At 50.7% G+C, this 27,239-nt stretch overlaps 9 protein-coding genes across 9 annotated transcripts; 4 read left to right on the top strand and 5 right to left on the bottom strand.

Moving 5' to 3' along the window:
- Window positions 1-770: 770 nt before the first annotated feature.
- Window positions 771-2,055, top strand: JN550_005899 (uncharacterized protein; the record flags this gene model as incomplete). The annotated part of the gene is made up of 4 exons (XM_049317577.1): window positions 771-1,086; window positions 1,215-1,394; window positions 1,457-1,707; window positions 1,831-2,055. 4 exons carry the CDS (start codon window positions 771-773, stop codon window positions 2,053-2,055), a joined length of 972 nt encoding a protein of 323 aa, XP_049172142.1.
- Window positions 2,056-2,323: 268 nt separating this feature from the next.
- On the bottom strand, window positions 2,324-3,381 carry JN550_005898 (uncharacterized protein; the record flags this gene model as incomplete). The annotated part of the gene is made up of 2 exons (XM_049317576.1): window positions 2,324-3,072; window positions 3,129-3,381. The coding sequence occupies 2 exons, from the start codon at window positions 3,379-3,381 to the stop codon at window positions 2,324-2,326; spliced, it is 1,002 nt and encodes a 333-aa protein (XP_049172141.1).
- A 1,849-nt stretch (window positions 3,382-5,230) lies between these two features.
- JN550_005897 (uncharacterized protein) lies at window positions 5,231-7,006 on the top strand (the record flags this gene model as incomplete). The annotated part of the gene is made up of 3 exons (XM_049317575.1): window positions 5,231-5,843; window positions 6,306-6,876; window positions 6,967-7,006. The coding sequence occupies 3 exons, from the start codon at window positions 5,231-5,233 to the stop codon at window positions 7,004-7,006; spliced, it is 1,224 nt and encodes a 407-aa protein (XP_049172140.1).
- A 1,064-nt stretch (window positions 7,007-8,070) lies between these two features.
- Window positions 8,071-9,897, bottom strand: JN550_005896 (uncharacterized protein; the record flags this gene model as incomplete). The annotated part of the gene is made up of 1 exon (XM_049317574.1): window positions 8,071-9,897. One exon carries the CDS (start codon window positions 9,895-9,897, stop codon window positions 8,071-8,073), a length of 1,827 nt encoding a protein of 608 aa, XP_049172139.1.
- Window positions 9,898-11,006: 1,109 nt separating this feature from the next.
- On the bottom strand, window positions 11,007-12,890 carry JN550_005895 (uncharacterized protein; the record flags this gene model as incomplete). Its single annotated transcript, XM_049317573.1, has 1 exon — window positions 11,007-12,890. One exon carries the CDS (start codon window positions 12,888-12,890, stop codon window positions 11,007-11,009), a length of 1,884 nt encoding a protein of 627 aa, XP_049172138.1.
- A 1,923-nt stretch (window positions 12,891-14,813) lies between these two features.
- Window positions 14,814-18,259, top strand: JN550_005894 (uncharacterized protein; the record flags this gene model as incomplete). Its single annotated transcript, XM_049317572.1, has 4 exons — window positions 14,814-16,398; window positions 16,507-16,827; window positions 17,227-17,308; window positions 17,383-18,259. The coding sequence occupies 4 exons, from the start codon at window positions 14,814-14,816 to the stop codon at window positions 18,257-18,259; spliced, it is 2,865 nt and encodes a 954-aa protein (XP_049172137.1).
- A 387-nt stretch (window positions 18,260-18,646) lies between these two features.
- On the bottom strand, window positions 18,647-21,499 carry JN550_005893 (uncharacterized protein; the record flags this gene model as incomplete). Its single annotated transcript, XM_049317571.1, has 6 exons — window positions 18,647-18,886; window positions 18,972-19,447; window positions 19,540-19,692; window positions 19,756-19,861; window positions 19,913-21,030; window positions 21,088-21,499. 6 exons carry the CDS (start codon window positions 21,497-21,499, stop codon window positions 18,647-18,649), a joined length of 2,505 nt encoding a protein of 834 aa, XP_049172136.1.
- Window positions 21,500-22,228: 729 nt separating this feature from the next.
- JN550_005892 (uncharacterized protein) lies at window positions 22,229-23,801 on the bottom strand (the record flags this gene model as incomplete). The annotated part of the gene is made up of 4 exons (XM_049317570.1): window positions 22,229-22,350; window positions 22,414-22,797; window positions 22,851-22,908; window positions 22,962-23,801. 4 exons carry the CDS (start codon window positions 23,799-23,801, stop codon window positions 22,229-22,231), a joined length of 1,404 nt encoding a protein of 467 aa, XP_049172135.1.
- Window positions 23,802-24,435: 634 nt separating this feature from the next.
- JN550_005891 (uncharacterized protein) lies at window positions 24,436-25,683 on the top strand (the record flags this gene model as incomplete). Its single annotated transcript, XM_049317569.1, has 3 exons — window positions 24,436-24,502; window positions 24,577-24,954; window positions 25,010-25,683. The coding sequence occupies 3 exons, from the start codon at window positions 24,436-24,438 to the stop codon at window positions 25,681-25,683; spliced, it is 1,119 nt and encodes a 372-aa protein (XP_049172134.1).
- Window positions 25,684-27,239: the final 1,556 nt, after the last annotated feature.

The following is a 27,239-nucleotide window of genomic DNA, read 5'->3' as shown; positions in this document are numbered from 1 at the left end:
GCAAGTCGGTGGTCCATTATCAGCCTGTGGCTTGGCATTAATCACCGAAACAACGAAGAGAAGAGTGCCGTAGGAATGGCGCATCAGATGAAATGCCATAATTGGAGAAAATAAGTCCTGGAAGCCTTTCTACTTGGTTTTCGGGAAAGAGAATGGAGAGGAGGACAGCGGAGGATGGTAGATTGTTTTAATATTTGAAGCAATAACTCGGGGCAATGACGAGCTTGCGGACTTGTTGGTTCCATTCCTTCCGTCCCGGAAATATTAAGTATGATATGTTGAATCCTTCTGGGTTGGGGATTGGCCGATGTGGCACGGGGCTAGTTGGTCTGCTTGTCGAGGGCGCGATGTCAGCGCCCTAAATATAGTTCACAGCTATTCCGGTGCATCTATGTAAAGTAAGGATTAACCGCCAACATAGATGTTAGGAATACATTTTGAGAGATCTTTACCGAATGAGTGTATTTTCTATGTGAGAGTTGGCTCTGCGCCACGATTTGTTGGTTATGTCCTTGCAGCCCTCGTCCTTGCATCTGACAGTCAAAGACACCGGGCTCCTGGAGGACGGCAACGATGCTTAAAATACCCCTGATATGGCCATCACTGTACTCCTAATTATGAAGCCAACAATAACTAAGTATATAAATGAAGAGTTTGTCTCTTGACCCTTGGTGGTCTCATTGCGGCGTGCCTCATCACTCCTAAAACTTCTCATCTCCCACTTCAATATTCTTACCGCATCATTACCGCATTTATTCACAAGATTCAAGATGCATTTCACCCTCGTTTTCGCAATACTGCTCCCTATCAGTCACGCCATTGATACAGGTACTCCCGGTGTTCCAGACGATTTGCCGAAGCAATACCGGGTCAATTTTGACACCAGAGACAACGGTGCATGCCAAGGCTTTGAGGATCTCCTGAAGACTTCATACAGTGAGGCTTTCATGGCTGTAGAGGCAGCAAAAACTAGCCTCAACTTTTTCATTGCACCAAAGCCAGAACCAAAACAAGACCGTTTAGGCGTCTTGAGATGGAATCGAATTGGTCGAACACTCGAAGCCCTGTTTGCGCCGCATAAGACAGGTCCACGGGGCAGGCTATAAGGAGAATTCGAGGTCAGTATCAACTTGCATGGAAGAGTTATCTTTGTAAAGGTCCTCTATGCCCAATGTACTCGTTACCTGATGGTATTCAGCTAATCACTTAGAAAGATAACTTTGAGTCACTGCAAAAGGATATCCGCGCCTTACCTCATCTCAACGGGGTACTTGGCCCCCCTTCAAGCGTATATTGCTCTTCAGGCTGGCGAAAAATGTTGCATCCAACGGACGAGGACCCGACTGACACCGAAGATCCGAAAAGATCAATTTCCATTACCCACCCCCACGAAGGTAATACAGCAAACCAGGCCATGAGATACGATGAGTCACTAAAAATGTATTCAAATTTCTAGATGCGCCAGCCTGGTTATACTCGATTCCTGACAACAAACTCGGAGATTCTAAAAATGCGAATTTCAACGACCCATGTGGACCAGACAATCTTGCCTTCACCATTTTTGGCTTCTCCGCGATTACATTCTGTCTTGACACCCTAGAATCTAAGACTGATGTAAAGGCAACCATTACTGATGAGAAAGATCATATACAAACAGGTGATCCAATTGGAAACCATCGCACTATTGCTGAAATGTGGGTCCACGAGGTACGTAATATTTCGATTCATCTCCTAGAAGAAATCTAACCACTAATATTGCAGTGGGTTCACTTACTACTAGATGGCGAGTCCTTCACAAAGCTTGATACAGTCGCTTCTATCGCTAAATAGTATGTAGGACAAGACTTTGACGCCATCGATGCTCAAGGGCGACCTAAGACGCTCCCAAACGGTGACCCTGAGAAATCGTACGGTTGGGATAACATTGTGAACCTTGCCAGGTTCACACCCGACCGTGCCCGGAGAACCCCTGACGCATATGAATTATTTGCCAATGCCATGTTTTACGATAATTTTGACTGGTCTAACGGACGAGCTGCTCCACTCAAAACCTAGGCATACAGAGAGCTTGCACAGAGTGTGAAAGATTTGTGTACTCATGCAATAGGCCATGTGGGGTCTGGTCACTTGGCATCTTCGAGTTGATATGGAAAGAATACGTACAACGTCAGCATATATTCCTCGGCCCGTCCTTTTTCCTTCCTGAGGCTATGCCCCAGATCAGACCAGATTGCAGCGATGCTCCTTACATTTTGGTGTTAATTTGAACAACCTCATCATCTCTGCATCAATCGCATTCAATGCGGGTTTAGTCCTATAATTCTTAAGGTGGATCGTTGTTAAAATCCGGCCAGGTGGAAGCTCTGCTCCAAGAATTCTCCAAATATCCCGCCCAGGGTGCACATTGGTGGCAATCCTTGCCGTGGGGTTCATGTGTCGGGACGCTCCCCGGATATTCTGCTGCAAACTCAACGTCTCCTGCCCAGATTTCCATCCATCTTTTGAAATCAACTTGAATCTCTTCACGAATGACGCCATCTTGTCTTTCCACGAGCGCAAATTTTTGACTAATGAAGATTTCGTACGCGTCATCAGGCAATGACGTACCCAGGCCCATATTCTTCTGAGCATGATTCTTGTAACTTTCACTCACCTCTCTGTTTTTCCAGTGTGTCCAATGCACATACGTCTCCTTGTTTTCGAGCCCATCGTGATCTTTGTCCCTTTCAAGACTTCGTGCAACACCCTCGCGTGAATAAAGTACACCACGATTGAAGGACTCCATATCTGTGCCAGATTCGTGACCAACAGGAATGATTGTAGCCTGGTCTAGCCAACGAACAAGGTCCGTTTCTTTTCCACCATCCGTGACAGGCAAGTGGAACAGATTTAAATCACATGCAAAATTCCACCTCTCAACCGTTGGAGAGAACAACGGGAACTGCCAACACACGTTGATGATTTTGGGAGCAGTAATGAGAAATCGTGCAAGAGGCAGAAATACATTTGGCTCGCCATTCGCTGATATAAGTGGTGGTGGGTAGAGGGTAGCCATATCAGGCCCAGCGCGGCCTAAGTTGTAACGAATAAGCTGAACGACGAAACAATTAATCAACGTTGGTGCTCACCTGTTGCAATCAGTATTTCGTTCTGTGTTCCTGATATTCTGCCCCAATGCGTCTCGGAACGCAATCCATCCCAACAAGGCGGACCACCCCCTAGGAAAAAGATTTCGTGGAGGGTGGTTTTCCATGCTTTAATCGCATCTTCACCTTGTGGGCCAGCGTCGCTTAGTCGGAAGTTTGGTTTGAAAGCAAGCTTGATAAATGTATATTTGAACCCCTCCAATTCCCGTGTAAGAGCCGTGGGCCACCTTCTCATGGCGGCATTGATGAAGGTCTCCATTTAGCGGGTGCGCAGGTGCAGTAAATCTCCAAGCCAGAGGCTGCGGGGAAATGGCGCTTTTTGGTATTGCTAAATCAAACTAATCACGTGTCACGAGAAAAAAAACCTCTCATTGGCTTGCAAAAGCTGTTGGTTGTAAGCGACGATTCAGACACGGCAACAAGTGCGGTGTCGCGAAGGAAGAGTCAGTCTCGTTTCGTCATACAAAACAAGTGGCCAGTTTGATGAGGACCTTCCAGGGCGACTCTTGTCTTTCATTCTCTGCCCCTTTTGGCGTTACGGAAAGCAAAGGTGTAGTATACCATAATCTTTGTAGAGCAAGGCAGTAGACCTTCAGATTACGCGTATGATAGAAGTCAAAGACATTCATGAGGTTGCTAAAAGAAAGAACCGTAAACGAGTGCATGTAGTCATAACCGCATGTGCGACTAGAGTGTGCACATGTAATAAGCTGCAGCCAGATACTGGTAATATCAGCTGCATTGCGCAAATTCCGGAAACTGATGCGCCCAGAATTAGCCTCTATAGACTTGTCATTGCCAATAATCAGCTACATGCAGATAGTAAAGGAGAACGAACCTGAAACCTCATAACAATATAAATGCTTTATCAAAGTCGGTAAGAATAAACAGCGGCTTGAATCTGAGATACGGGGATGTCCTGTCTCAACTGAGGGTCCAGTTTGAATTTAAATTCGTAGCACCCTAAAAAGGTAGAACAATCCAGATTGCTCATTTCAGCCATCGGCATCTGTCATTTGTTAGATTGCTCAGACCTTTGTGGTGAGTCATTTTGCACATATCGCCACTTTTGTATAGGGTTTTGTCCTTGCTTAGAGACGTTGGATGATTGCGGATCGTTGCAAATCACACAAATAATACTGGTGACAAATAGAGATAGATATCTTGGGGAAATCTTTCTATTTTGTACATGCAAACTGGCGTAACAGCCAGGTACTTATTCACGTTGAAAATGCCCCATTGTTCTGAGTTCCTAGCTACTCTGCTCACACTCCTCTTAAGCGCCTCCATCACCTGTTCATCCCATTTACCGCTATAGTCCCACGTTCTCCGAGTTCTACGAGACCCTCGGCTCAGTAGATCATCTCAGTTCAGCATGGTTGACTCCATAGCCACCGTCTAGAAATGCCATACCGTAGCCTACCAAAGCCTTCAGCCGAAAGATAACCAGTCGGTTCAGTCTAGGCGTCGTCACTGAGGCCCTTGGTGTAAGTTTATTTTCTTTTTCGGAGTGGACTACCGCTTGTCCTGGGCCAAAGACGTCGAGTATCCAACCACTATAAGTCTAGAGAACTTCAGCCTGTCCGCTGCGTTATAAAGGAGAATTTGAATATTAACATGAGGAGATGAGCCAAGGTGAAGCCATTTGTGGGACTTGTTGTATAGTTACTGGCGATGGGATGTTCTTTTCTATAACCGCTATATATTCACCCAGGTAGGTGAATCTTTCGCGGTTGCCTGGAGCGACCATTAATATTAGCGGACCAGGCCATACCAAGGAATCACGTTTGACTACTACAAGGTTATACACTCTGGGGCTGAACTTGAATTCCTCTTCTTTCTTGCCCTGCACCCTGCTTTGAAGGTCGTATCAGTATCACCAACTCGAGCCTTAAATGCACCATTGCAATTCGCCACTCTTTGCCACGTCATCAAAAGCGTCGCCAACCGCAATTCTATTCAGCTGTCTATCGCCTTGTTCCACCCTCACCTCATATCACCCGTTCTTGCAAGCGGTTTGCCGCACTTCACGTCTCATCTCACAATACGACCGCGAATACTTACTCAAGCCGTCTATCATCACTATGACTTTCGTCATAGCTATCGTGTTCATCAGCAGAGCCGTAGTGATCGAGAAATCCTTGCTTTTGAAGGGACTCATTATGAAGATTGAGGACCTCTTTGGTCTGACAACCGAGCAAGTTGAGTTGCTCGGAGTCCGATACACTCAGGACTGCCGCATCAGTTGGCCCGAGCAGCCGACTGTCCACGTTTCGAATAGGAACTACCCGAAGGCCTTCAGCAGCGAGTTTTACAAAGATTGGCTCCGCGAGGGCGGAGTCTCCTGGGTCGGCAACTTCGGCCAAGGAGAGATTGATAACGTGCAGATATCTACCGACCGACCTAAGTTTCTTAGCACTTCGATCGAAGAGGCGGCTGGAAGAGTTGACTTCGAGCCTAACGATGGACTTGAACGGCAAGTACCTCCTATGCCAGCTCATAACTATCTTGCCCCGTTCGTCTCGCTAGGCACACACATGCAAATCTTCAACCCCGTCAGACCTGAGGCTGCCCTCATGAACGAAGAAAAACGTCGTTTCCGGACTTTGAAGCGAAGGCATCGTTTAGTCACGTGTTGTGTTACGGAGTTTCAGGGTGCGCTTTTGCACATAATTATGGTTTTTGCAGAGTACTTTGGTAAATCTTATAGGTGCTGGATCGATCCTAGCGTGACCAGATAGAATCTAATCATTTAGATTCACACAAATTTCTCCGCCTGGTTCCATGATTGAATTTGAATGAATTGAGCGGGTTGGACCCTTTCGGCCAGTGGTCAATAATACCCCTGTGAAGCTGAGATTATGCTGGCGACCTGTTACAACCATCAATACTGGATATCCAGTGAGGGCGTTTAACAATGCCAGCCATCGACTTACCAGTTACCATTTACCTGTACCGATTCACTTCTGTGTATTCACTTTTTATCATTCACCCGTTGTCATTCACCTCGACCCACTGACCTGACACCATTCACATTAACCGGGCAACCATTCACTTCACTTCCTCTAGCACTCAGGGCACTATAAAACCCTCCCCTGTTGGACCCAAACTTGATCTTCTTTTCTTTTTCTTTCGTCCACCCGCTACTTGCGAGATCAGATAGCACCGCGGTAAATCGATCAGACGCAGATCAGGCTACCACAAGCCTCTCTCATCGGTATCATCGTACACCTCCTGCCCATCACCGACACTTTCTGCATAGAGCCGCATCTCTTCACCTTAACATCACACATTTCCTTACCGGATTGCGCCCCACGTCAGGTCAACCCGAGTTCATTGCCATGGCTGTGGTAGTAGCCATCGTTTACGAGGCCCGCGCCATTGTGATCGAGAAGCCACTGACCTGGAAAGGTCTTATCCTAATGATCGCCGAGCAATTCAAGCTCAGAACCATGCTGGCCGAGGCCCTGGAGATCAGGTACAGTAACAGCTGTCGACGTACCTGGATGGAGCCAATTCCTGAGAATCCTTACCCTCGATACTACCCACGATGCCTCGATGAGGATGCATACCGTCGGGTGGTATCGGACGGTGGGATTTTCTGGATCGGCAATTTCGGAAAAGGCGAGATCAACACCGTCGAGATTATCGATAAGCCGCCGATCTTCCTCAGAACCTCTATCAAAGACGCGGCTGGCGACCTTTTCCATACGACCAACCGTCTTGAGAAGTAAGTACCTCATCAACCAGGATCATGGCTGACTCCCACCTAACTCATTCATTTTGTTGAACACGCAAATATTAATACAAAAACATCTAGGTCATACGCAGACCTCGACTCGGACTATGAGTCGGACTGAACTCTAGACCTAATGTATCATCGAGGTGCACCGAACTGGGCCACGAAGCATTTGGGTCGTTGGCGAGGACAGCCACCATTCGGAAATGGAATAAGATGAGTTGTGGTCCTTCGCATAAGCATCTTGAGGGTTGGACGCATTCGGAAACGCGAGAGTTGCTAGATACATCATGATTTGGCTATGGAGCAACAATACACCTTGCGCCAAGCAACCGAGCAGCTACCCGCTCTTAGGACTTAAGTGCGAATCTGTTCGTGAGTGAATGATGTCTTGTGGACTTTGATGAACACCCAAATCTTTTGTCTAAGATATGAACTTGGAGTGCAATCGAACTTCGTGACCGTTGCTCCTCTCCCAAACCGACATCTAATGTGCGAGGCTTTCTTCCCTGCAACCACAGTACCTGCCATGGTCCCAGGAGAAGATCCTGTTACAAAGAAAACAAGTAATAGTAGAAGCTTTCAAAGTGTGGCTCGAGACAGGACCGGCAAGCCACATTGCATTCTCAGATGGTTCTAGAGTAAGAAATGGGACTGTGGGATATGGCTTGGTCATCCGTCGCGGCTATAAACACATGACCTCAGACTGTGGCCGGCTAGGGCTGGCAAGCGTACTCGACACCGAAATGGAGGGAGCAAGAGCCGGACTACGACAGGCTTTACTCACCAAGGTCCGGTTCACATGTGCATCGACAACACCAGCTTCATTCCAGGCTCGAGCAGAGGACTTTGAATATGACAGCGACCAGTTTGCAATTGGGACGAGATACAAGGGTTTTTGAAAGGCCACCGTACTTCTGCGGAGCAAGTGAGAATTGTCAGGAGTTTAGCCGTGATCGGAGACCTACATTTTGAATACCTAGGAAATACACTGCCAAGCATCGGAGTAAGGCGTTAACATATCACTTGCATCGCACCGTATGCACCTCGCCGAGGTACTAATACTCTAGTGATTGTGACCTTTCTTTTCTACATTCTCGTAGCTACCACATGTGAAGAAAAGGGGAGCAGAGGTATCTTGTAAATTTGAGAGATAGCCATGGCTACCCTCAATAGCTTCTCATGTCAGCAAATAGTGACTTTCATCTCATCTACCAGGAAGCATTTGACCATAAGCCGCCACCAGGCATCATTCAGAAGAATGAAATCCGGGTCTTCTAAAACTTCTGGGAATCTCTCAGTGAACTTCAGTTCACCCGCTTCGTATAAACTCTTCCAAATGCCCTCCTCGGCGAAGGTTTGGCGGAATGATGTGCGATTCGCCAAACTCACAAGATACGAGAACTCTGGGTTATTCACATGGTCCGTACCCATCCTTTCACCAGCCATCGCAACTTGAACCAAGAAGTTGCCTCTGTCAACGCGCGCAGAGGAGGTGACTGTCCGAAGACGCGAAGCTCTCTGGGTCAGTAGCTGAGCTGCAACCCGTATCGGTATAAACACCAGACGTGACTCTTCATATGGCGTACAACTCCTCAAACTATAGCTGTTGGCAACTGCTGTTGAATCAAGACTTACTATGAAATGGTTCGTTTGGAGGTAAGAGGGGTCTATTGCGCTCGCTCTCAAGTTCAGCTTGTTGAGGACCCACTCCTTGGGCAAACATAGATACGAACCTGTTGGGGCATTTCCTGGACTCAGAAAGCATTTGAACTGGACAGGAGCTCCAGAAATGGGCGTGCCGTCAAAGAAATCTAGAGATGGCAATGGCTGGAGCCATCTGGACGGTACAATGCCACTGATATTGATCGTTCTCTCGGTCTCACAGCCCTGTGGAGCCTCGTTCCTAGCGTGGCTGCACCAAGCTACACCTGTCAAGGGTCCAACGCTAGGCGAACTCCAGTCGGGCACCCAGGATGGTAGGCGCTGCAACTTTTGTTGGTTTCTGCCGGCCCTTTGGAGCACAGCGCACCACCCATATGACGATACCAGGTACCATGCCAGCTTGATGTAGAGTTCTGGGGTCGTCAAGGTATAATCTGCATGGACGGTGCCGATGCGCCTCCTGGGCAAAAAGCCAAGCAGGGCGTAGACCTTGTCACGAGGGTCCGCAGCTTGCGACGGACGTGCCCAATCCAACAGCAACAACTCCATCTCGGGAGAGGAGAATCTATCGCCCATTGACTCCAAGACGGGAGGGTATGAACAGCCTTCAGCGCTCATAGCGAAACCCAGAAACTTGCCCCAAGACACTCGATGTTTCCCGCAGATTACAACCGCGGCCTTCGCCAGAGCGACTTCCTGAAGCACCCATACACGGCTGAAGTAACGCCTGGAGAAAAGCTGGTTCCAGCCCTCTCGGACCGTCATGCTCCATGCTTCATCCAACAATGGGTCATCGAGCAGGCGACCCGTCTCTGCAGCCTCAAAGAGCGCGTCGGTCACGTCGTCGGGTTCTCCAAGGCAGATATAGACGGTCTGCGCTGCAGAATAGATGTCCGACATCAAGTAAACCTGCTCAGAGCGCTCTATAGGGTCGTCTTGGTTGATGCACACGGCGTCGATCCAGACTAGCACTGGTGAATTCACCTCGCGAGTGCGCCTCAGAGCACCATGGCAGGTTCTGGTGATGGGCAGCTCGTATCCATTGACCGCAATCGAATGACTCTTGGTAGCGTCTCCTGATTCATCCGCCCATGTATATGATACGGCAAGGTAGTCAGATGCTAGGGGGAGAGTTCTGGTCTCGATGCGGCCGATCAGGTTGTCGTCCCATTTGCCTGGCTGGAGCTCAAGCAGTCGTATCTGAGTTCTGTGAGATATTCGCCCAAGTATGTCGACAGTCGATTTCGCATTGGTGGTTTCCGTTGCACCACAGCTCAGGCAAGTCCTGCCGCCGCCAAAATCCACTAGGTCGAGTCGACGGCATGACTTGTCGTGCCACTCCAGCATGATGTGGGAGTATAGTTTTTGGTGGGTATGTTGCGAACTCGCTTTGTACGTGCCTTTGGTCCAAGCCCAGCATTCCAATCACTTTTACAAGTGGCACCGCTGAGAGCGAATGTGGCGTTCGGCGGTCCGTTGGCCTTTCTACTATGTACAGTGTGTTAGCGCTATGCATCGCTAAAATAGCGCAGGGCGTAGTGGGTTCGTGGGCTGTGGGGAGATGTCGCAGGGCTTGATTGGCGTAGTATTGCTAGTGACTACATTAAACGTCCACAAGCCGTGGTGATCCCCTTCCTTCTAAGTAGAGTTTAGTTACTACATTATCCATCGGAGAAGGGGAGAGGGACGACAGGTTCTCTAGTACCTGTGGTCGTATGTGCTGAGCAGCCTTAGAGAATCGGATAGAGCGTCAAGACCCCAGTTCTGACTGCTGGTCAAGTCAAGACCCCGTCGGTGACCATCTTATAACGTGACAGATGATTGAGGCCGGTAGGAAGACATGTTCGGTCAAGGAAGCCAACGGTGTCAGGGACGCCAACGGGGTTAGACGTTTCAACCTACGTCGGGAAGTTGGTGACCTGAAATCATGAATCATTGTTCTCATCCTAGGGTGGTGTCACTGTGTATATCTAGGCGCCTCAAGAAAGTTCCAATGCCTTTCCAAGACCAGAGCTGTCGCTGAAAGACACCAGTCATCCTTCAGATGCATGGAGAATGATCGAAAGAGAATCAAACTCAATCACCCTTCCCCCATCTTCTCTCTCATTTTCCAGTGAAACTACACTTCTTGTCCTTAAATGAGAAAGACCATGTCTCTGTTGCCTAATACGGCATTGTAGGATATGGTTCCGCCTCAAAGACCACTCTTGCGATGTGCACGTCGTCATTATCAACCATGGTTCCGATATTGCGAAACGTCAGAAATTTCCAGAATTCAGGAAAATCCTGAATGAATGTGGAAAGAAAGTGGCAAGGCCAGTGTTATGCTCTGTCGCCACGCTTTGCGAGGGTAGGGATCGAAATGAACCGTTGACTCCCCAATGGAATGATTGTCAAACTGTGCTGTTTGAACTGCTTCAGAAAAGATGAGCGTTCAGATGTCATCGTTTAGGACTTCAATGCAAACCGATATCCAGACTTGCAAAGCGGTCAGAGATCTGTTCCTCGCGCTCAATTTCTTGCAGCAAGCCACCAGTGAATGAGTCCAGGCTGTCATCATTGAGCTCTTGCTCGGTATTCCTGTCCAGCTTAGAATAGAGCCTCGGCTCCTTGATCTGGAGCATCGCAGCGTGGGAGACGTCACACATGAGACCGTAGGCGGGCTCGAACAGCCGAATAAGGTATTGTGTGTGGATATCTGTGGGAGTCTCGGAACCGGGGAGCTGGCGGAGAAGACGAGCACCGTGAGGCTCTCTCGGTTTAGGCAATGGCAACATGCGGCGGTAATTTCGCTGTCCCTTCTGTCGATCGTCGCCCTCAGCTTTGAACTCTTTGTAGCTGGGCCAGTCAGCAATTGGCTGACTGGTGAAACCGGGATGCCAAATGGTGCGGCGCGCAAGTACAGGGGAGTGCTCATCCATCTGAGAAATGTGCTGAAGCTTTTCGGCGAGCTGCGTATCAGATCCAAGGGAAGTGATGTTAGAGTGATCGCCAGATGCAACACTCGCGCGCTCTTTGTTGAGAGCAGTTTGCATATCGTCAAGCTTTCGTTTCGCCAGCATCACCTTAGAGTAGGCGCACTCGGCCTTACAAGCCACCCACTCTTGAAACGTCATGGGATACAAGGGGAACCGGTCGAAGCCCATGTAGCGGAGGTTAGCCATGCACTTCTCGTATTGGACTCGGGCCATCTCCTCCTCGCTAACCCAGGTCTTGGTCTGTGTGAAATTGCCGTACGGGACCCACAACTGACCCGGCGTGGTACTGGCACTTCCCTCAGTGTCAACTCTCGCATCGCTGAAGGTTTTCTCATAGCTATTGTCTGAGCTGGACGCGGAAGGAGCGTCGGCGTAGGAAGGAGAAGAACGCTGGTTCATATCACTCAAGCCATCCCATTGGGCTTCAGAGGCGAAACCGAGCATAACGGCGGCTTCCCAATCTTCAAGAAGTCCACCACGAAGGTCCACGTTGTCTTCAAAGCCGCTGTAATTGTCTCGGATATCCTGTGCTCTTTGTTCCGGCTCTTGTTCGTATTCGTCGAATGTGCTTGCCTCGCTGTTAGTGTCCACAAAACCAACTATTCCAGGAAAGCCGAAGAATTTCCATTCGCTGACCCAGGGCTTCTCTCGAAGTCGAGCCAGATACGTCGAACCTGTCTGGGGTTGATGGAGTGGATTCCGCGCCGTGGGGTCATAGGACTTGAGCCAGCTGTGGCGTTTCTCAGCATAGGAGTTTTCAGAGGCGTGGTCAAATATGATACTAGACTCTAGACAGCAAGTGCTGGAAGGATCAGTATCCGGAGGTGAGTAAGATTCCACTAGTTTACCAGCCATGAAGTCTGAGACCTTCTGATATCTGGCGGGGTTTGGTTCTGATGACGCCGCGCACGTCGAGGAAGCTGAGCTTGTCAAGGTCTCACCGATGTCGCGTATAATATCGAGGCGCTCTCGGGGGGGAACAACGGAGTTGTAGGTTGTAAGAGCGTTCTCGGAGCGATCAAATAAGAGATCGGTCGTGGAAAGCACGGGCTTGGCAATGGGGGGCTGTGGGTTGATGTTGAAGGAGATGGGATCAATTGGGAACAGCTCCTTCAGCTCACTATTTTCAGCTCGAAGAGCAGAGTTCTCAGCTTGCAAGTGTGCGATGTTCTCCTCCAATCGAGCAATGGTGACCTCCAAGCCGAAAGCCCGTCTGATGGTATGCTGGCCGACTACCTGGGGTTCACTTCTCATCTCGAAGGACCGAGATCCGGCGAGAAGTGACGAAGGTTGTGCCATGCCCAGATCATAGGGAGTGCGCGTTGCACGGAATGAGGACTGTTTGGCCTCTTTGTGAGCCATGATGGTGCGGTAGGATTTTCGTCCGATCAGACGATGGTTCCAGAGGGTGGCTGTGATAGCGTTAAACCTGGCAGCATGCGTTGGAAAGGATCGACACGCGACTGTGAAATCTTTGTGGGTTTGAAAAGGACAGAAAGAAGCAACGCGAAGTAGTAGTGCTTGCGTTAATGGTTTCCTTGTAGCCCTGATTTAAGGCCTGGAACAGAGAGGTAGCACGCGCTCCGTTTTGTTTATGCAAGGCTGCTATTACTTCCAAATAACGCGACTGAAGCGGCGCGAGCTGCTGCTGGGTGAACGACTCACGACCAAAAACTTTGGATGGAGGCGCTCGGCAAAGAAATGCACCTTATCAGCCTTATTGAAATGGGCCGACGCGTCCTACTTTATGTCGGCATCAGATAAGAGGTTGCACGTAAGATGTCACTCCAGGTGACACCTTTATGGGGAAGCACATACATGGGATAGGCTGTTAGTAACGATGGGTTGACTTCTCAGATGAACGAAGACAGAGAGACTCGGCGATGCTGATCCGAACTTTTACATTTCTGTGTACTGACCTCGACCAAAAGTGTTACAGTAACAATGCATAGGCACGCTGTCCTGTAGCCTTGGTTTAGGTGTATGGTGTTTCTCTTGCATTGCTAATCCTCTAGTATGACTTTGGCTAACCATCAGGGACGTTTATCCATAAGAACTGCGTTGGCTGCGTTGGCCCAGCCGTCATAGACCTGGAATATGTTCCCTAGGTGACAACATGAGACTCTCAATCTACGTTGCACCAAATGTAAAGTTCACCAAATTCCATCTGTAACGCCGATAGCATCATGAGGGCCTTATATCATGGCGATGAGCATTGCTTTTCTAAAGCTCACTGGACTTCTAGTATTTAGCGAGACCGGATAGGCGGGGTATTATACCATTACAGGGGCCCTTGTTCACTGCGTGCCAATGATCGTCGCCTGTTGCCTATAGGTCCAATTGTGGTTTGAGCCTCCCAAAAAAGTAAATGCCAAGGAGGGGCTGGTTCATGTAACGACATGCCCATCAATATACATGGCGGTCGCCATTTTGCATCAAATATCTTGGGAATGCATCGAGATCCTGCGCGAGATGTCTTGAGCAAGCTTGTGCAGTCGGATAGGACCTCTCGCTGTTTTCTCACTGCTGCGCATGGACAGGTGGTTGGAATTCCGGTGAATTTTCGGCCTACATGAAGCTACCATGACACTGGCAAACGGGAGACCAGGAAGTTTGAGATTCGGCAGCCAGGACGTACAATCCCTGTCATTAAGGCGACGTGTCTAAGAAGTGTGCTGCAATTGGACACCACGCTACTCGGTATCAAGCCTTATCAAAGGGGTTGCGATGTATTTGGCCATGGCTTCACCGAAGATGGCGTGCCGTTGATGACCGACACCGACACCGGTCATTATCGTGAATGAATTAGTGGAGAGCCGAGGGCCGACAAGTCCAACCACGATATCCGGCAGAACCACTCATTGCCAGTACTAAGGCTCTGACTCGTCTGTATGAACTCAAAAACGCTAGTCCGGGAGCACTGTCCACTGCCACCCTGCCGGCTCCACAAATGTGAGTGAATATACTGTTGGCCTTACTTTGACCTCCAAGGTTCACCGGTTGTATACGTACACCTACTGCCTTGGGCCCTGGTTCATACTCAATCCTAGCCCGCAGTCACAAGCAGCAGCAACCTTGAACCATCAGCCCACTCCTCGGAGCAATGCCAATAATCACACTGCTTTGCCCGTTGAGCAACGCTGTGTCTTGCAGGTGGCAAATTCCTAACTGCTTTCTCACTTTTCACCGAAAGATCATTCAGGAACATCTCCAGACCCATCAAGCTACATAGCTAGCGGTGGCTGTCAATCAGATCCCCCAACCCGCAACGTGACCTCTACAGCCATGGCCTGCGACGCGACGTGCGGCGGCTGCCGCCATGGATGTAGTACCCGTCGCCTGGACGATATCGAGGATATGGACAAATCCCAGCTTCTTGAGCTCCTGAAGAAGAAAGATACCGATTTAAAGAACGTCAGAACTGCTCTCAGAACTGTACAGGGCCAGGTCGCAGAGCTGTCCCTGGATTCTCACCATGCGGAATGTGAGAACTCCCTCAGGTCTGCCGACTGGTTTGGTCGCACGGATGACCCAGGAATGAAAGCTCTATACGTTGAGCGCTATCTTAACTGGGGATACACTAGGGAGGAGCTCTGCTCAGGCAAGCCCATCATTGGTATTGCACAATCAGGATCTGATCTCGCACCATGCAACCGACATCACATTGAGCTTGCTAAGCGAGTGAGAGAGGGCATTCGCTCGGCGGGCGCCATCGCATTCGAGTTCCCGACTCACCCAATCCAGGAAACCGGAAGACGGCCTACTGCAGCTCTGGACCGCAATCTGGCGGCTATGGCTTTGGCTGAGGTCCTCATGGGATACCCTCTCGACGGTGTGGTCCTCCTGACAGGCTGCGACAAGACCACACCGGCCTTCTTGATGGCAGCAGCGCAGGTGAACATCCCGGCCATCTGTCTCAATGTCGGACCAATGCTCAACGGATGGTCTAGAGGATCACGCGTTGGCTCCGGCAGTGTGATCTGGAAGGCCCGCGAGCTCCACGCTGCAGGGGAGATCAACGACGACCAATTCGTCGACATGGTTGCTGACGGTACACCCTCGCCAGGCCACTGCAACACGATGGGAACAGCACTTACAATGAACACACTAACGGAGGCCTTGGGTATGGCCTTGCCCGGCTCAGCGGCGATCCCTGCCCCGTATCGTCAGCGATCTCATGCTGCCTACGAGACCGGACTACGCATCGTCGACTTGGTCCGGAAGAATATCCGACCCCGAGACATCTTGACACGAGAAGCCTTCGAGAACGCGATCGTAGTGAACACAGCCATTGGTGGGAGTACAAATGCTCCTATCCACCTGCTAGCTGTAGCCGCACACCTTGGGGTTCCCATTGACATGGAAGATTGGGACGAGCTTGGCTTCCATGTTCCGCTTATCGTCAACATGCAACCTGCTGGGGAGATGTTGAGCGAGGATTACTATCATGCTGGTGGCCTGCCCGCTGTCATTGCCGAACTTGTCGCCGCCGACATACTTCCACATCCCGAAGCGATGACGGTCAATGGAAAGACCCTTGGTGAGAATGCGCAGGGAAAGACAACCTGGGACCGCCGAACGATCAAAACTGTGCGCAATCCTTTGAAAAAGGACGCTGGCTTCCTACATCTGCATGGTAACCTATTTGACTCGGCCATCATGAAGATGTCAGTCGCGTCGGGAGAGTTTCGGAAAGAATTTCTCGAGGACCCCCGAGACCCGAATGCCTTCACGTGCGACGTTGCCGTTTTCGATGGTCCCGAGGACTACAAGGCACGCCTTGACAAGGCCGACATCCACGCTCGTACTATTCTGATTATGCGAGGCGTCGGCCCGCTGGGATATCCAGGAGCAGCAGAAGTAGTGAACAGTGAGTTTTACCCCACGCGAGAGTTTGCCATGTCTACAGGCGGCCCCGACAGAAAAGCCCGTCCCATTGATTGAGTATCAGAGTCCTCGCTAACTCCAAATACTGCAGTGCATGCCCCCTCTGCCTTACTGAAGCAAGGCATCCGAGACCTTCCCTGCATCGGCGACGGCCGCCAATCCGGCACCTCCGGGTCTCCATCGATCCTGAATGCGAGCCCCGAAGCCGCAGACGGGGGCAACCTCGCACTAGTACGCGATGGCGATAAAGTCCGGGTCGACCTGAACAAGCGAAGAGTAGATCTGATGGTCACAGGAGCAGTCTTGGAAGCACGCAGAAAGGAGCTGGACGAACAGGGCGGTTACCGTGTGCCACGTAGCCAGACTTATTGGCAGGACCTACATCGTCGCGAAGTGGGACCGCTCAGTGAGGGTATGGTAATGAGGCGCGCAGTGAAGTTCCAGAATACCTCACAGAGTTCGACTCCTCTCCGCGACAACCATTGAGATGGGCGTTTAGTCTTTTCCACAAGCCGGCTTGATGGAAACGGTAACACAAGGGTGCTATAGCATGGCTCATAGACTGGCTTAAAAACGGTTGTACACCTAGACTAGACATCAGGGAATAGACGACGGCGTATATCATTTGCGCAAATCATGCCCGCCATTTTCGACTGTGTAACAATGTGCTACCAGGTTCCTCTGGACTGGGACAGATGCACTTCTGTGCTAATCCCGATTAAGATTAGCTCCATTCACCTTCTTGGCATAGCAGCAAAACTCTAAAAGTGGGCTTTGTCATCGTGTCGGCGTTGACTCAACGGCGACAAAGGAGGCGGTGCAGTCGTCGCGGTCAGCTGGCGCAATTCCCATACACGACGTTGCAAGTCAAATACGAGCCGGCACCCAAGTTTGTGAGTATCCTCAGTATTTCCAGCTAGAACTGGCGCCACACCCTCGAGTACAGGATGGCTAACGCAAACGCTAGGCGCCAGAGGCCATCCCGGCAGTTTGTCGGTTCTGCTACCTCTGACTTATCACACGAAGAGCTGGAAGTCAGGGATCCCATTGAGACACCAACCATTCCTAGAGAGGGGGGCACGGAAATATCAATTTCAGATTTGCGCCAGAGTCACTTGCCAGATCTCACTTCGTTGAATATCAGCCCGAGCAATCGCCCCATTTCGGAGGGCGGTCGATCATCGTCAGGACGGCAGTTCAAGACCGCGATGAACACGGCTCGCCTCTTCGTGGCCTCTCTGGGGAACCCAGCACCTTACCAGAACACGAGGCACTCAGCTGGACATGTTCTGCTCAAAGCGTTGCAGTCACATCTCAACTTTCCGGCGTTGAAGAAGTCGAAACTGCACGCCGGTGGCCTTGTATCCAGCGGATCAGATGTCGGCCGGCCAGAGTACACGTTATGGCAGTCGCCCAGCCTCATGAACGTGTCGGGTCCAGGGCTTCTGAAGGCATACAAGCAGTTCATCGCGGACTCGGCGGGCTCGTCCACAGACGGAGGCCTGCCCGGACTGGTGGTTCTCCACGATGAGATGGAAACGGCGCCGGGACAGCTCCGAGCGCGGAGTGGGCACTTGAGCGCGAGAGGCCATAACGGGATAAAGTCAGTGCAGCAAAGCTTGCAGTCGGCAGGCCTGCTGACTAGGCTGACCGACGACACCGGGAACGGCGGCAAGTTCATCAAGATCGGCGTCGGCATCGGCCGTCCCGCGGGTGGATCGAGAGACAGAGAGGAGGTCTCGGCATATGTGCTAGGGAAGTTTGGGACGAGCGAGCTGGCTACTCTGGCCGGGACCACCGGTACATTGGTCGAATTGCTTGAGGGCATACGGGCGAAGATATAATCGTCAGCGTGCCGATCTGTACATTACTAGGACTCTCAATGGCGTTTTGCTCGATTTACATATGGACTCGATACCCCGGATAGAACGAGCGGGAAGGAATACTAGATATCAGCGAAATTACGCACATAGACAGCATTATGTCATGCTTGCGTTGTAAGAAGAAAATTTATCGCTGGCTTCCATCGCACTGCTAAAGTGCCTGGATCAGTTTCAGGCAAGCTCCCTCCATTGCGCTCTCGTGCACTCGAGCAATCTCCCGTTCGACATTTGACATTGAATCTACCTGATAATATTTGGCTTGCGGACTCTTTACCAAGCAACCTGGTTTCATTTTCTTCAACTGTTGTGCATATCCGTGCCCGATATAGACTGCTTGTCGCGTCCTTACTATAGCAGAGGCTTGTGTGAGCTCAGTCGCTTGTAGCTGTCGGCGTATGCTCCGTCCACAACGTGGAGGTAACTCTGATCGCCGCCGGTAGCCATTGAGAGCCTAGACAAGCGCTTCGCAGCCTTGCGCATTGGGGCGTCTCGCGCGTCCTCGAAAAAGTAGTGGTTCGACGCTGGGGCATAAGCCACCCGGAAGGCTGTCCCGAGGTCTCTGTACTCTGGCCCTTGGCCACATGCTCCCTGTGTATAGGTGTTAGTTACTGGTGTCACCACAAAGGAGAAGAAGAGGTGTGAGGGAAGAATGCTCTTTGTGAGAAGTACTCACCTGCAAGACACGACTCGGCGGCGAGTTGATCGCCAAAGTAAATAGATTCTGGGGTTCCGTGAAGTCGGCCACTAGCCCCCTGTGCTTGACCAGATACCCTAAGCAAACCAAATTCGCCAACAAGACCACCGCCAGTACGATGTAGTAGAAAACAGCAAGCGCAGACGGTCGTGATTCATAGCCTTGATCAGCATTCTCAGCCTCATAGGACGAGATGAATTGCCTCGTTCGCCAGCGGGCCTCAAAGACCTCAAGCACAGGATCTCTTGCCACTTTTGTTTCGTAGTCCCCTGTATACCAATTATGACCGAATGATGCGCCAATTGAGCCTGTTACGAGCACCGAGCTAGCATACACAGCGAGTGCTTCGGCTAAAGAGGGCATGTTGGGTGGGAGCTCCGGTTTGTTGAGGATAAGATCGGTCAGTAGCCGCGCATGGGAGGCGTTGTTGTCTTGAGCACCACCGTTTAATCCCACTTGCGACTCATCAGCACATAGTTCCATAGCGAATCATAATTATTGCCGGGATGTTTGGAGAGATCGAGTGATGAGTTCACAGCGGACTTACTACTTTTGCTCCACTCGACTGTCAGGTTACGCCAGTCTGGTGACTTCATCGTGGGTGTCATATTCCGCGTAGGGTCATAATACTGGATGGCAAAGTCTGGGTTGTTCGCCTCCCAAGGGGCGTCAGGATGACGGCATGAAACTCCCATCTCCCCTGAGAACGCGGAGACATTGAAGAGTGTTGAACAGTTAGGCATTATGAAGGACCTCAGCCGACAAAGTGTATAGTTGGACGTTGAGGTCGACTTGGCCATCAGGTACGTCGCATCAGCACCTTCGATTTTCCATTGTCGGTCCGTAACCAAGTTATGCGCCATAGGAAGCTTGAAAAGTCAAACATAATAATCTTCGAAAGAAGGGACTTGTCTACTTACTTTAGTAAAAGCTGGTCTGTATCGACTGTACTTCTTACCCCATTGGAAAAGTTCATCAAGTGAAGTAGCATCCGTGGTTTGCTCGATTTTTCTCGAGTCATCTACCAAAGGCTCAAGCTCTTTCTTGAACGTATTTACGCACATGACATTTATCACCGGGGAAACGACCGCAGCTTGCACCTGATAGCCGCCAAAGTCCTCATTCCTGGTTGGTTGAAAGAGTCTAGTTAGGGCAGAGGTCTTCTCCGAGTATAGAGACGAGACTCCAGCGTGAGGCATTGCAAGCGTGACGTTATTAATTAGACGCCCATCGACTATTTCGGCTGGCTCATAAACATCAAGCCAGGTAGATGTCAGTGTTGTGTTGCCGTAGATGATTGCCCGTGCGGGCGGTCTGTCGCTCAAGACCGCAGTCGCCTTGGTACCGTTCTGCCATGTTTCAAGGAAAGCCATGAGATTTCGATACGAGTCGCCATTGAATTTTATCTGCAAACAGGCCCACGGATACTCATAATCATCACCGAAGGCGCTGCCGATAGCGGGGCAGGTAGACTTGATGTAGTATATGTTGGCCCAGGATGCCCAGGCATACCCGTGAATGTTGACATCGTAGTTCCACTGACCCCACATTGGTTTTGGAGAAATCAAAGCCGTGCATGCAGTGGAATATAGTAGTGCACCGATAGTTGCCAGGATCGTCAAGGCACCCAGCATGTTCAAACCGGCATAGGGGAGTCCTTGGTATTGAGTCAGAAGGGACCCTGGCTGATTGACCCAGTTACGCATCGTGACCTCTGCAACGTTAATCGCCTTGGAATTCTTGGCGAAGGCCCTCCTCGTCAAGATTTGGCCGATGAATGTGACAAAGACAGCCGCAAACATGACTTCAACTAACTTATAGAGACCGTTGAAGACGGATTGTGACGTTGCGTGTGACATGCGCGCCTCACTGCTCGGTGATATTACCTGGCCCCATTGCTTCCGGTGGATTGCCAAAAAGAGGGCCACTGCACTACCGACAGTAGCGAGTATAGACATGATAATTTGACAGATGTAGAGCCAGTCCCAAGCTTCGATGGAAACGTCATGCCTTGCATGGCATTCCCGCGGTACATAACCTGTGAAACTCTATGTTAGCGTTGAATGCAGATGCAGAAAACAGGCGTTGAACACACCATACTTCTGGGCCAGCTCATCTACATCCACGGTACTCTCAGGGTTCGCAGCCTCGGAGGGTCTCCGCCGACCGCGGGGAGAGCTTGATACATTGTTTCGTCCCAATGACGTTGATACACTCCTGAATATCTCTTTAAATTTGCTTTCCCGGCAAGCGCCGGCCCCGGGTATGAGCGGAACGGGGATTGACGATAGGGCGGGATTGCGGTAGTCGCTCTCGTCCATGGATGGTCGAAGGGAAGGAAGAGAAGAATGGGAGTCGTCCACTTCACCCAGGTCTATTTCGTCGCCCCATCCCGTCTGTTCATGGCCGTCAAGTCGGGAATATGGAGACTGATAAGCATAAAGACCGGCGGTGGCACCCTCCATCATCCTCTGGATGTGTGCCTGGTGTGCGCTTGATCCCGCCATCATGAACAGCAATCTGTCTGTGGGGTATTCGACTGATGAAGCTGCCGGCGTCACTATATACTACGCTCTTGCACGGAGATTCAGGGAAGCCATCTCTGCATGGAAGATGATATCTCAATTGCCCTGTACCCAGTCATCAATCCACCAGCAGCACTTATGCCACGTGCGATGCACCGAAAGCAGCTGATATATGACAAAGCCAGTCAACGGGCCTTCGACAACGGTTGGTGTGCTGGTGTTGCTCCATTCCATCGTGTGGGTCGGTCATGGGGCCCGTGCGGGTGAGACATACGGAAACGACTATACGTCCAAACAAAACAAAGAAACAACGGCACAGATGAGAGGGGCATTCGTTTCGTTCAAGCCAGGCCATATGAGAGTTTCTGGAAATTATAGATCTGCCAAATGGCACCCCAGGCGGCCTGAACGGCTTACCCATCACGATCTTACATGTTTGTCTGGAAGTTATCGGCTCTTGTCTTTGTTCTATGTAGTCTAACCTGACATTACCCGAGGTATACTCTAATCTAGTATTCTTGTATCTATCAAAAAGATCTGATGTTTCATATCTTTCCCTGAGCGCTAATCGGATCTCGCCCATATTCCCCTTAGAGATGTGGCGCCAAGGTCTTGCAGAGAGGTGCACGGTTCGGAAGTTGCGGCTTTCAAAGGCTCTGAAGCAGCAACTGAAATATGTGGCATTTCGTACCACAATCCAGCCATACATTATCAAAACTTCTCTAACATGGGGTCCTTCTCCAGATATTCGTGGATCAGCTTCATGGCTGCCGTCGAAGCCGCGAAACTGCACAAGAACCCTTCGTCGGTCCTGCACATGATTACCGAGCTGACTGCGTGGCGTATTAGTTCACGAACCTTTCTTCGTCTACTACTAGGATATAAAGGTGACTTACATCTTGCCGGGGTTTTGGTCTCGTTGCTGTGGCCAAGCACGAAAAGACTTGATTTGGCCTGTTCCTTCGCTTCGTGCCTCGGGGTGGCCGCACTAAAGTCCAGCCCTCTCCATGCTGCGCACCAATTGGTGACCGAATACGAGCGATCGAAGGGTTCGCAGGTATGTATGGCCTGGCCCCGGCGTGTCGTCTCCTGAATGACGGCTAGATCGATTTCAATGTTCTTCTGCTCAAGTGCCTCCTGGACGTTTTTTCGATTCTGATATGCTATCTCGCCGATGGATGTGGAAGCATTGATGGGGAATCGCGCATTGGGGAAAATCAAGGCATTATGCACAAAGGCTGACGCCGGGTCACCTGATAGTGCCGGAACTCGATTACGCACTTGAAATGTTGGTTTCAGTGTTGCAGAATCGGGGTGTTAGGTGTCAACTTACAGTTGGCGGACTGACTGAGCGACATCACTCTCGATTTCTTGTCGTGCATGCGTGAGAACTTGATGGTCAAATAAGTGTCTTGCGCAGAATGACTTTTGGCGGATAACATACTTTCAAAAGGATGGCGCTGATTATGTCCCCGCTGCTCAAACCAGGAGATGTTCCATATTTCTCCTCAAGCGACTTCGAGTGCCGCGCGCGCAGGAAGTTCACCAGCGGGAGGGGAAAGAAAACCATATGAGATTCCTCCCGCCGGTGGAAAACAAATTCAGACATGAAACCTAGAAGCACGAACATGTATTCGCCGCGCCTCCTGACTCGCATCTTGCCCTTTCGGAAAACTTCGCGCTTTGGGTAGTCGGAGTAAGGTCTCTTGGCCAAGACATCCTCGTCATGTCCGACCATGGGTGGAGGTGTCTTGCCCTCAATTGCACCTAGCCACGCTTTCACGATATTTGCCAACCCGAACTGATCCGCCAACACATGTGGACAGCTGATAGCAACCACGGTGGCATCGGCGAAGAATGTAAGGTGAACGAAAAGGAGGGGAGCATTGGGCGGCTCGTCTTTACGTTCGAGAGGCCAATCGGCGGGCCGGAAGAGTTCGTCGACGGAGCTGATCGATGGAAGTATGGAGATCGTCTTCTCCGTTGCGAGTCCTTGTAAGGAAGGAGTGGCTTCGCTGAGGGACCGGTGATCGTTTCTGGAGGACCACCGGTAGAGTTCATGTTTGTGGTCGAAAGCCAAGGGTAGATGATACTCTAGGCGCCCATCTTTTGGTCTGGGGACGATTCGCGAGCCTAACTTTCGCCAGTGCTCCCGGATGAGACGGTCGAGTCCGTCCTTCAGTAACCCTTCGTCAAGGCCATCGTTCAATACAAAGAATGTGCGCGTGCGAATGTTGTGGAGTGGTTTTATTTGATTCTCGAATGGAATTTGAATAACGTCCATTGCGAAATTGTCTTAGAGGCAGCTAGAGAGATCGAAATTATGCTGTAGCAAAAAGCAGGTCAGAAATTGAACATGGACAGAATAAGGTCGAGGCAGCATCGAGGCACTGCTGCTTGCTCTGTATATACAATGTTGAGATAGCATGAACCTGACAGCTTTGGCCGCAGGTAAAGCGCACTGCAGCCGCGCTGCCAGGAAAAATGGGAACTTCTCATTTCAAAAGATTTCGAATCCTTCCTTCCTGGAACTTTGTGAGAAGCATCAGCGCTAGAGAGACCTGAAGACGAGAATGGCCAGAGACCGCTGGAATCAAAGTTGAGCTAGGAAACCTAGTCGATGAGGTGGCACCCATGAACCCTGCCGGTCATTCAACGCTGCGCATAAATATAGCACATATCAGCAGGGCTAGCCTCCTGCCGGCCTGGTTCGCACTTTGCGAGAACGGTGCAAGAGATTGCAGCTAGTCCATGCTTGGTTCGTACTTTGGACCCAATCAGGTCACGGCCGGGGCGCGTCGTCTTAGCCGAAAGTGAACTCTTTTTCCTCGATGATGGGTGCTTCCCCTTACGAGCTACATCGAGTAAAACCACGTTGCGGGCCCGAGAAGGAGTCTGCAAGTGTATCTGTCTTGATGATGGAGTATGCGGAGTCTCTGAGTCCCTGGGGATGGCTGTCCGTCCTCGGTCAAGCTACCGGCATCAGTAGGTTGTCACGGTTTTCATCCGTGAGGCGCCGGGTTGATTGCCTTCTAGACTCGCTGACTGTAATTCACTAGCTTTCCGCCTTGTATTCAAGGCTGGTCGAGCGCTTCTGACGCGCGGGACCCATGGCCTGTCGCTCCACGAATACATCGCCTATGTTGGTATGCGCGACTACCAATCTGGGTTATCAGCAGTTGCTATACAGAATCTACTACCATCAACATCCAAGACGTGTTCGAGATTCGCCAACAAACATGGAATTCCATTTGAAGTAATCCAGCTACCAGATGCAACCATTGCAAATCGACTTGGGCCGCCAAGTGCGAAGAATGTTGTTATGTTCTTCCATGGCGGCGGCTACATGGCACCAGCACTGAGCGAGCACGCGTCTTTTGCATTCGGCTATGGTGAATACTCTACAAGAGATGTTGCCGTATATTTCCTACAATATGGTGAGTTCATCCCGCTTACTGCAATCGCTGGACTAGTCTGATCAAGACACATTAGATCTTGCATCGGAACATGCCAACCACTACCCTCGACAGCTCCAGCAAGCAGTCTCTCTGTTGAATCACTTGACCTCATCGAAGCAGATCCCACCTGGGTCCATCACCCTGGTGGGAGATTCTGCGGGCGCTCACCTATTGCTCAGTCTGCTGTTGCATTTGAAGCATCCCAACCCTCAAGTCCCGCAGGTGGAAATGAACACTCCTCTAGGTGGCGCGGTTCTGGTTTCGCCGTGGGTACAGCTTCAATCGTCAGCAACATCCCTGGAAACAAACAAACAGGAGGATATCCTCAGCACTCCCTCACTCGCCTATTGGGCGAAGAACTTTCTGGGTGATGCGGCCCCCGATGCTTGGAATAGCCCCCTGACCGCACCCCTGGAATGGTGGGACGACTTGCCAGTGAAGCGTATCCTAGTCACGTACGGAGATAAGGAGCTGCTACGCGACGATGCAGGGAAGCTCTGCGAGATACTTCGAGAACACCACGCCGAGACGACGGCGCTAGCATTCCCCGGCGAGCTGCACGTGCACATGGTCATGAACCGCTTCCTCCTCATCCGGAAGCCCTGCGAGTCGGAAAGGGCCTACGTGAAATGGATGCGCGACCAGATCGATGGCGCACCCACTAGTGACGGCCCTGCTGTGGTGGGCGTTGCCGACCAGACAGTTTGAGACTTCCATGCCCCCAGACTTGGGGTTCTCCATCTGCATGGACCGTTTACTGCTGCTTATCGGCACTCGCAATCGCTTGCGACCCATGGTGCAGATCACGCAGGGTACCTGTTGAACCCTGGATCTATACATAAGCTACAGCGAAGGGAGATTCGTTGAAACCCCTTATCAGCTATTATGTAAGCACGTCAATGTCTTGGCCTTTTCTCATGTCGATGATTGGGCCGCCCTCAGCCTTTGTACACGCTGCCTATGAGAACAGGCACTACAGTCATGCACACTCCGTATAGACGGGAGTACTTTTGATAAAACTCAGCTGAGAATCCTGGCCGAGAGAATTTTCACCGCGGCTCGCTCAATTTCGTGGTGAGCGGACTCCTGGCTGTAAATGCTGACGCGGGCCCGCTCCGAGTCCGAGGCGACCACTCAGGGCCTTGAGGAATTTCAAATCTCCGTGGGTGGAATAGAGTTAAATTCAATTCAAGCTACGTACATACGGCGATCTGGAAGGTGAGATGCCAAGCTTTCTGCATTACCGTTGGGACTCAGAAGATTCGCACAATGGATCACGGACCATGTACCACAAGATGTCCAATCAAATGAAGAGAACTTCTCGCCATCCCTAAAATGGTTTCTTTTTTACCTCGCGATTACTGGCCTTCCCATACTATGTACAAATAAGGACTGGTCAGTGCTTTCTGCTTCTGTGTAACGTTATGGGAGCTGGTCCGTGAGCCATTGTGCGAATCTTCTGAGCTCAGCCTCGGAGCTGAATGCCCGAATGCGTCGTCTCTAGGGACGCGAGAATTCTGGACTTTACCACCCCAGCGAAGAAAATGAAAGCATGTGCGAATGCTGAGCTTTTCTCCTCTGACAAAGTGCAAAATGAAAGCGCCGAGCTGCTTGTGTACCTTGCGTAGAACTGCGTACTTGCCAATTGGCATGAGCGGCAAAGCACCATCACGTACGTTTGATAGATACCGCCCACGACGGCACCGGGAGTTTCCACCCTTGTCTGTAGGAGAGGTAGAGATCTTACCGCATCGTCCAAGCCAGGAGCAAAGAGTACGTATTGTAGAAAACTTCGCCCTCGCCAGATCATGTTCGCTGTCCCACCCCATCCGCCACGGCCTCGTACCCCGAACTGAGCGACATAGTTAATTAGTGATTTCGCATCCTCTGGTCCCAAGGAGCGGCCAAAAGATGAAACCTATAGACGAGAAAACGACGCTGGGAAGAAACCATCATGATATATTAAGTCTCGACGTTTCATCTCATCCCATCTCGTCTGAGTGTCACCCACGAGCACTACCACCACTTTCTTCTGCTTCTTCCACTTCGGGCTCATACAAGTTTCCAAACCCCGCCGTTGGAGCGGGAAACAGAGAATACACAAGAACTTATACATTAAACTAGTTCAACCCGCCTTCCGCCTCCTCTTCCCCCCTCTCTCCCCCTCGCGTTCTCGCCTCCCCTCCTCCCGTACAAGAACGTCTCGCAAATGCCGAAACAAAAGAAAATTAGGCGTGGATGGAACGAACGAAGAACAAAGAAGC

Source organism: Neoarthrinium moseri (genome assembly GCF_022829205.1).
Source record: "Neoarthrinium moseri strain CBS 164.80 chromosome Unknown scaffold19_Wmoseri_CBS_16480, whole genome shotgun sequence".
NCBI classification, from domain to species: Eukaryota; Fungi; Ascomycota; class Sordariomycetes; order Amphisphaeriales; family Apiosporaceae; genus Neoarthrinium; species Neoarthrinium moseri.
This window is presented reverse-complemented; position numbering and strand designations above follow the sequence as displayed.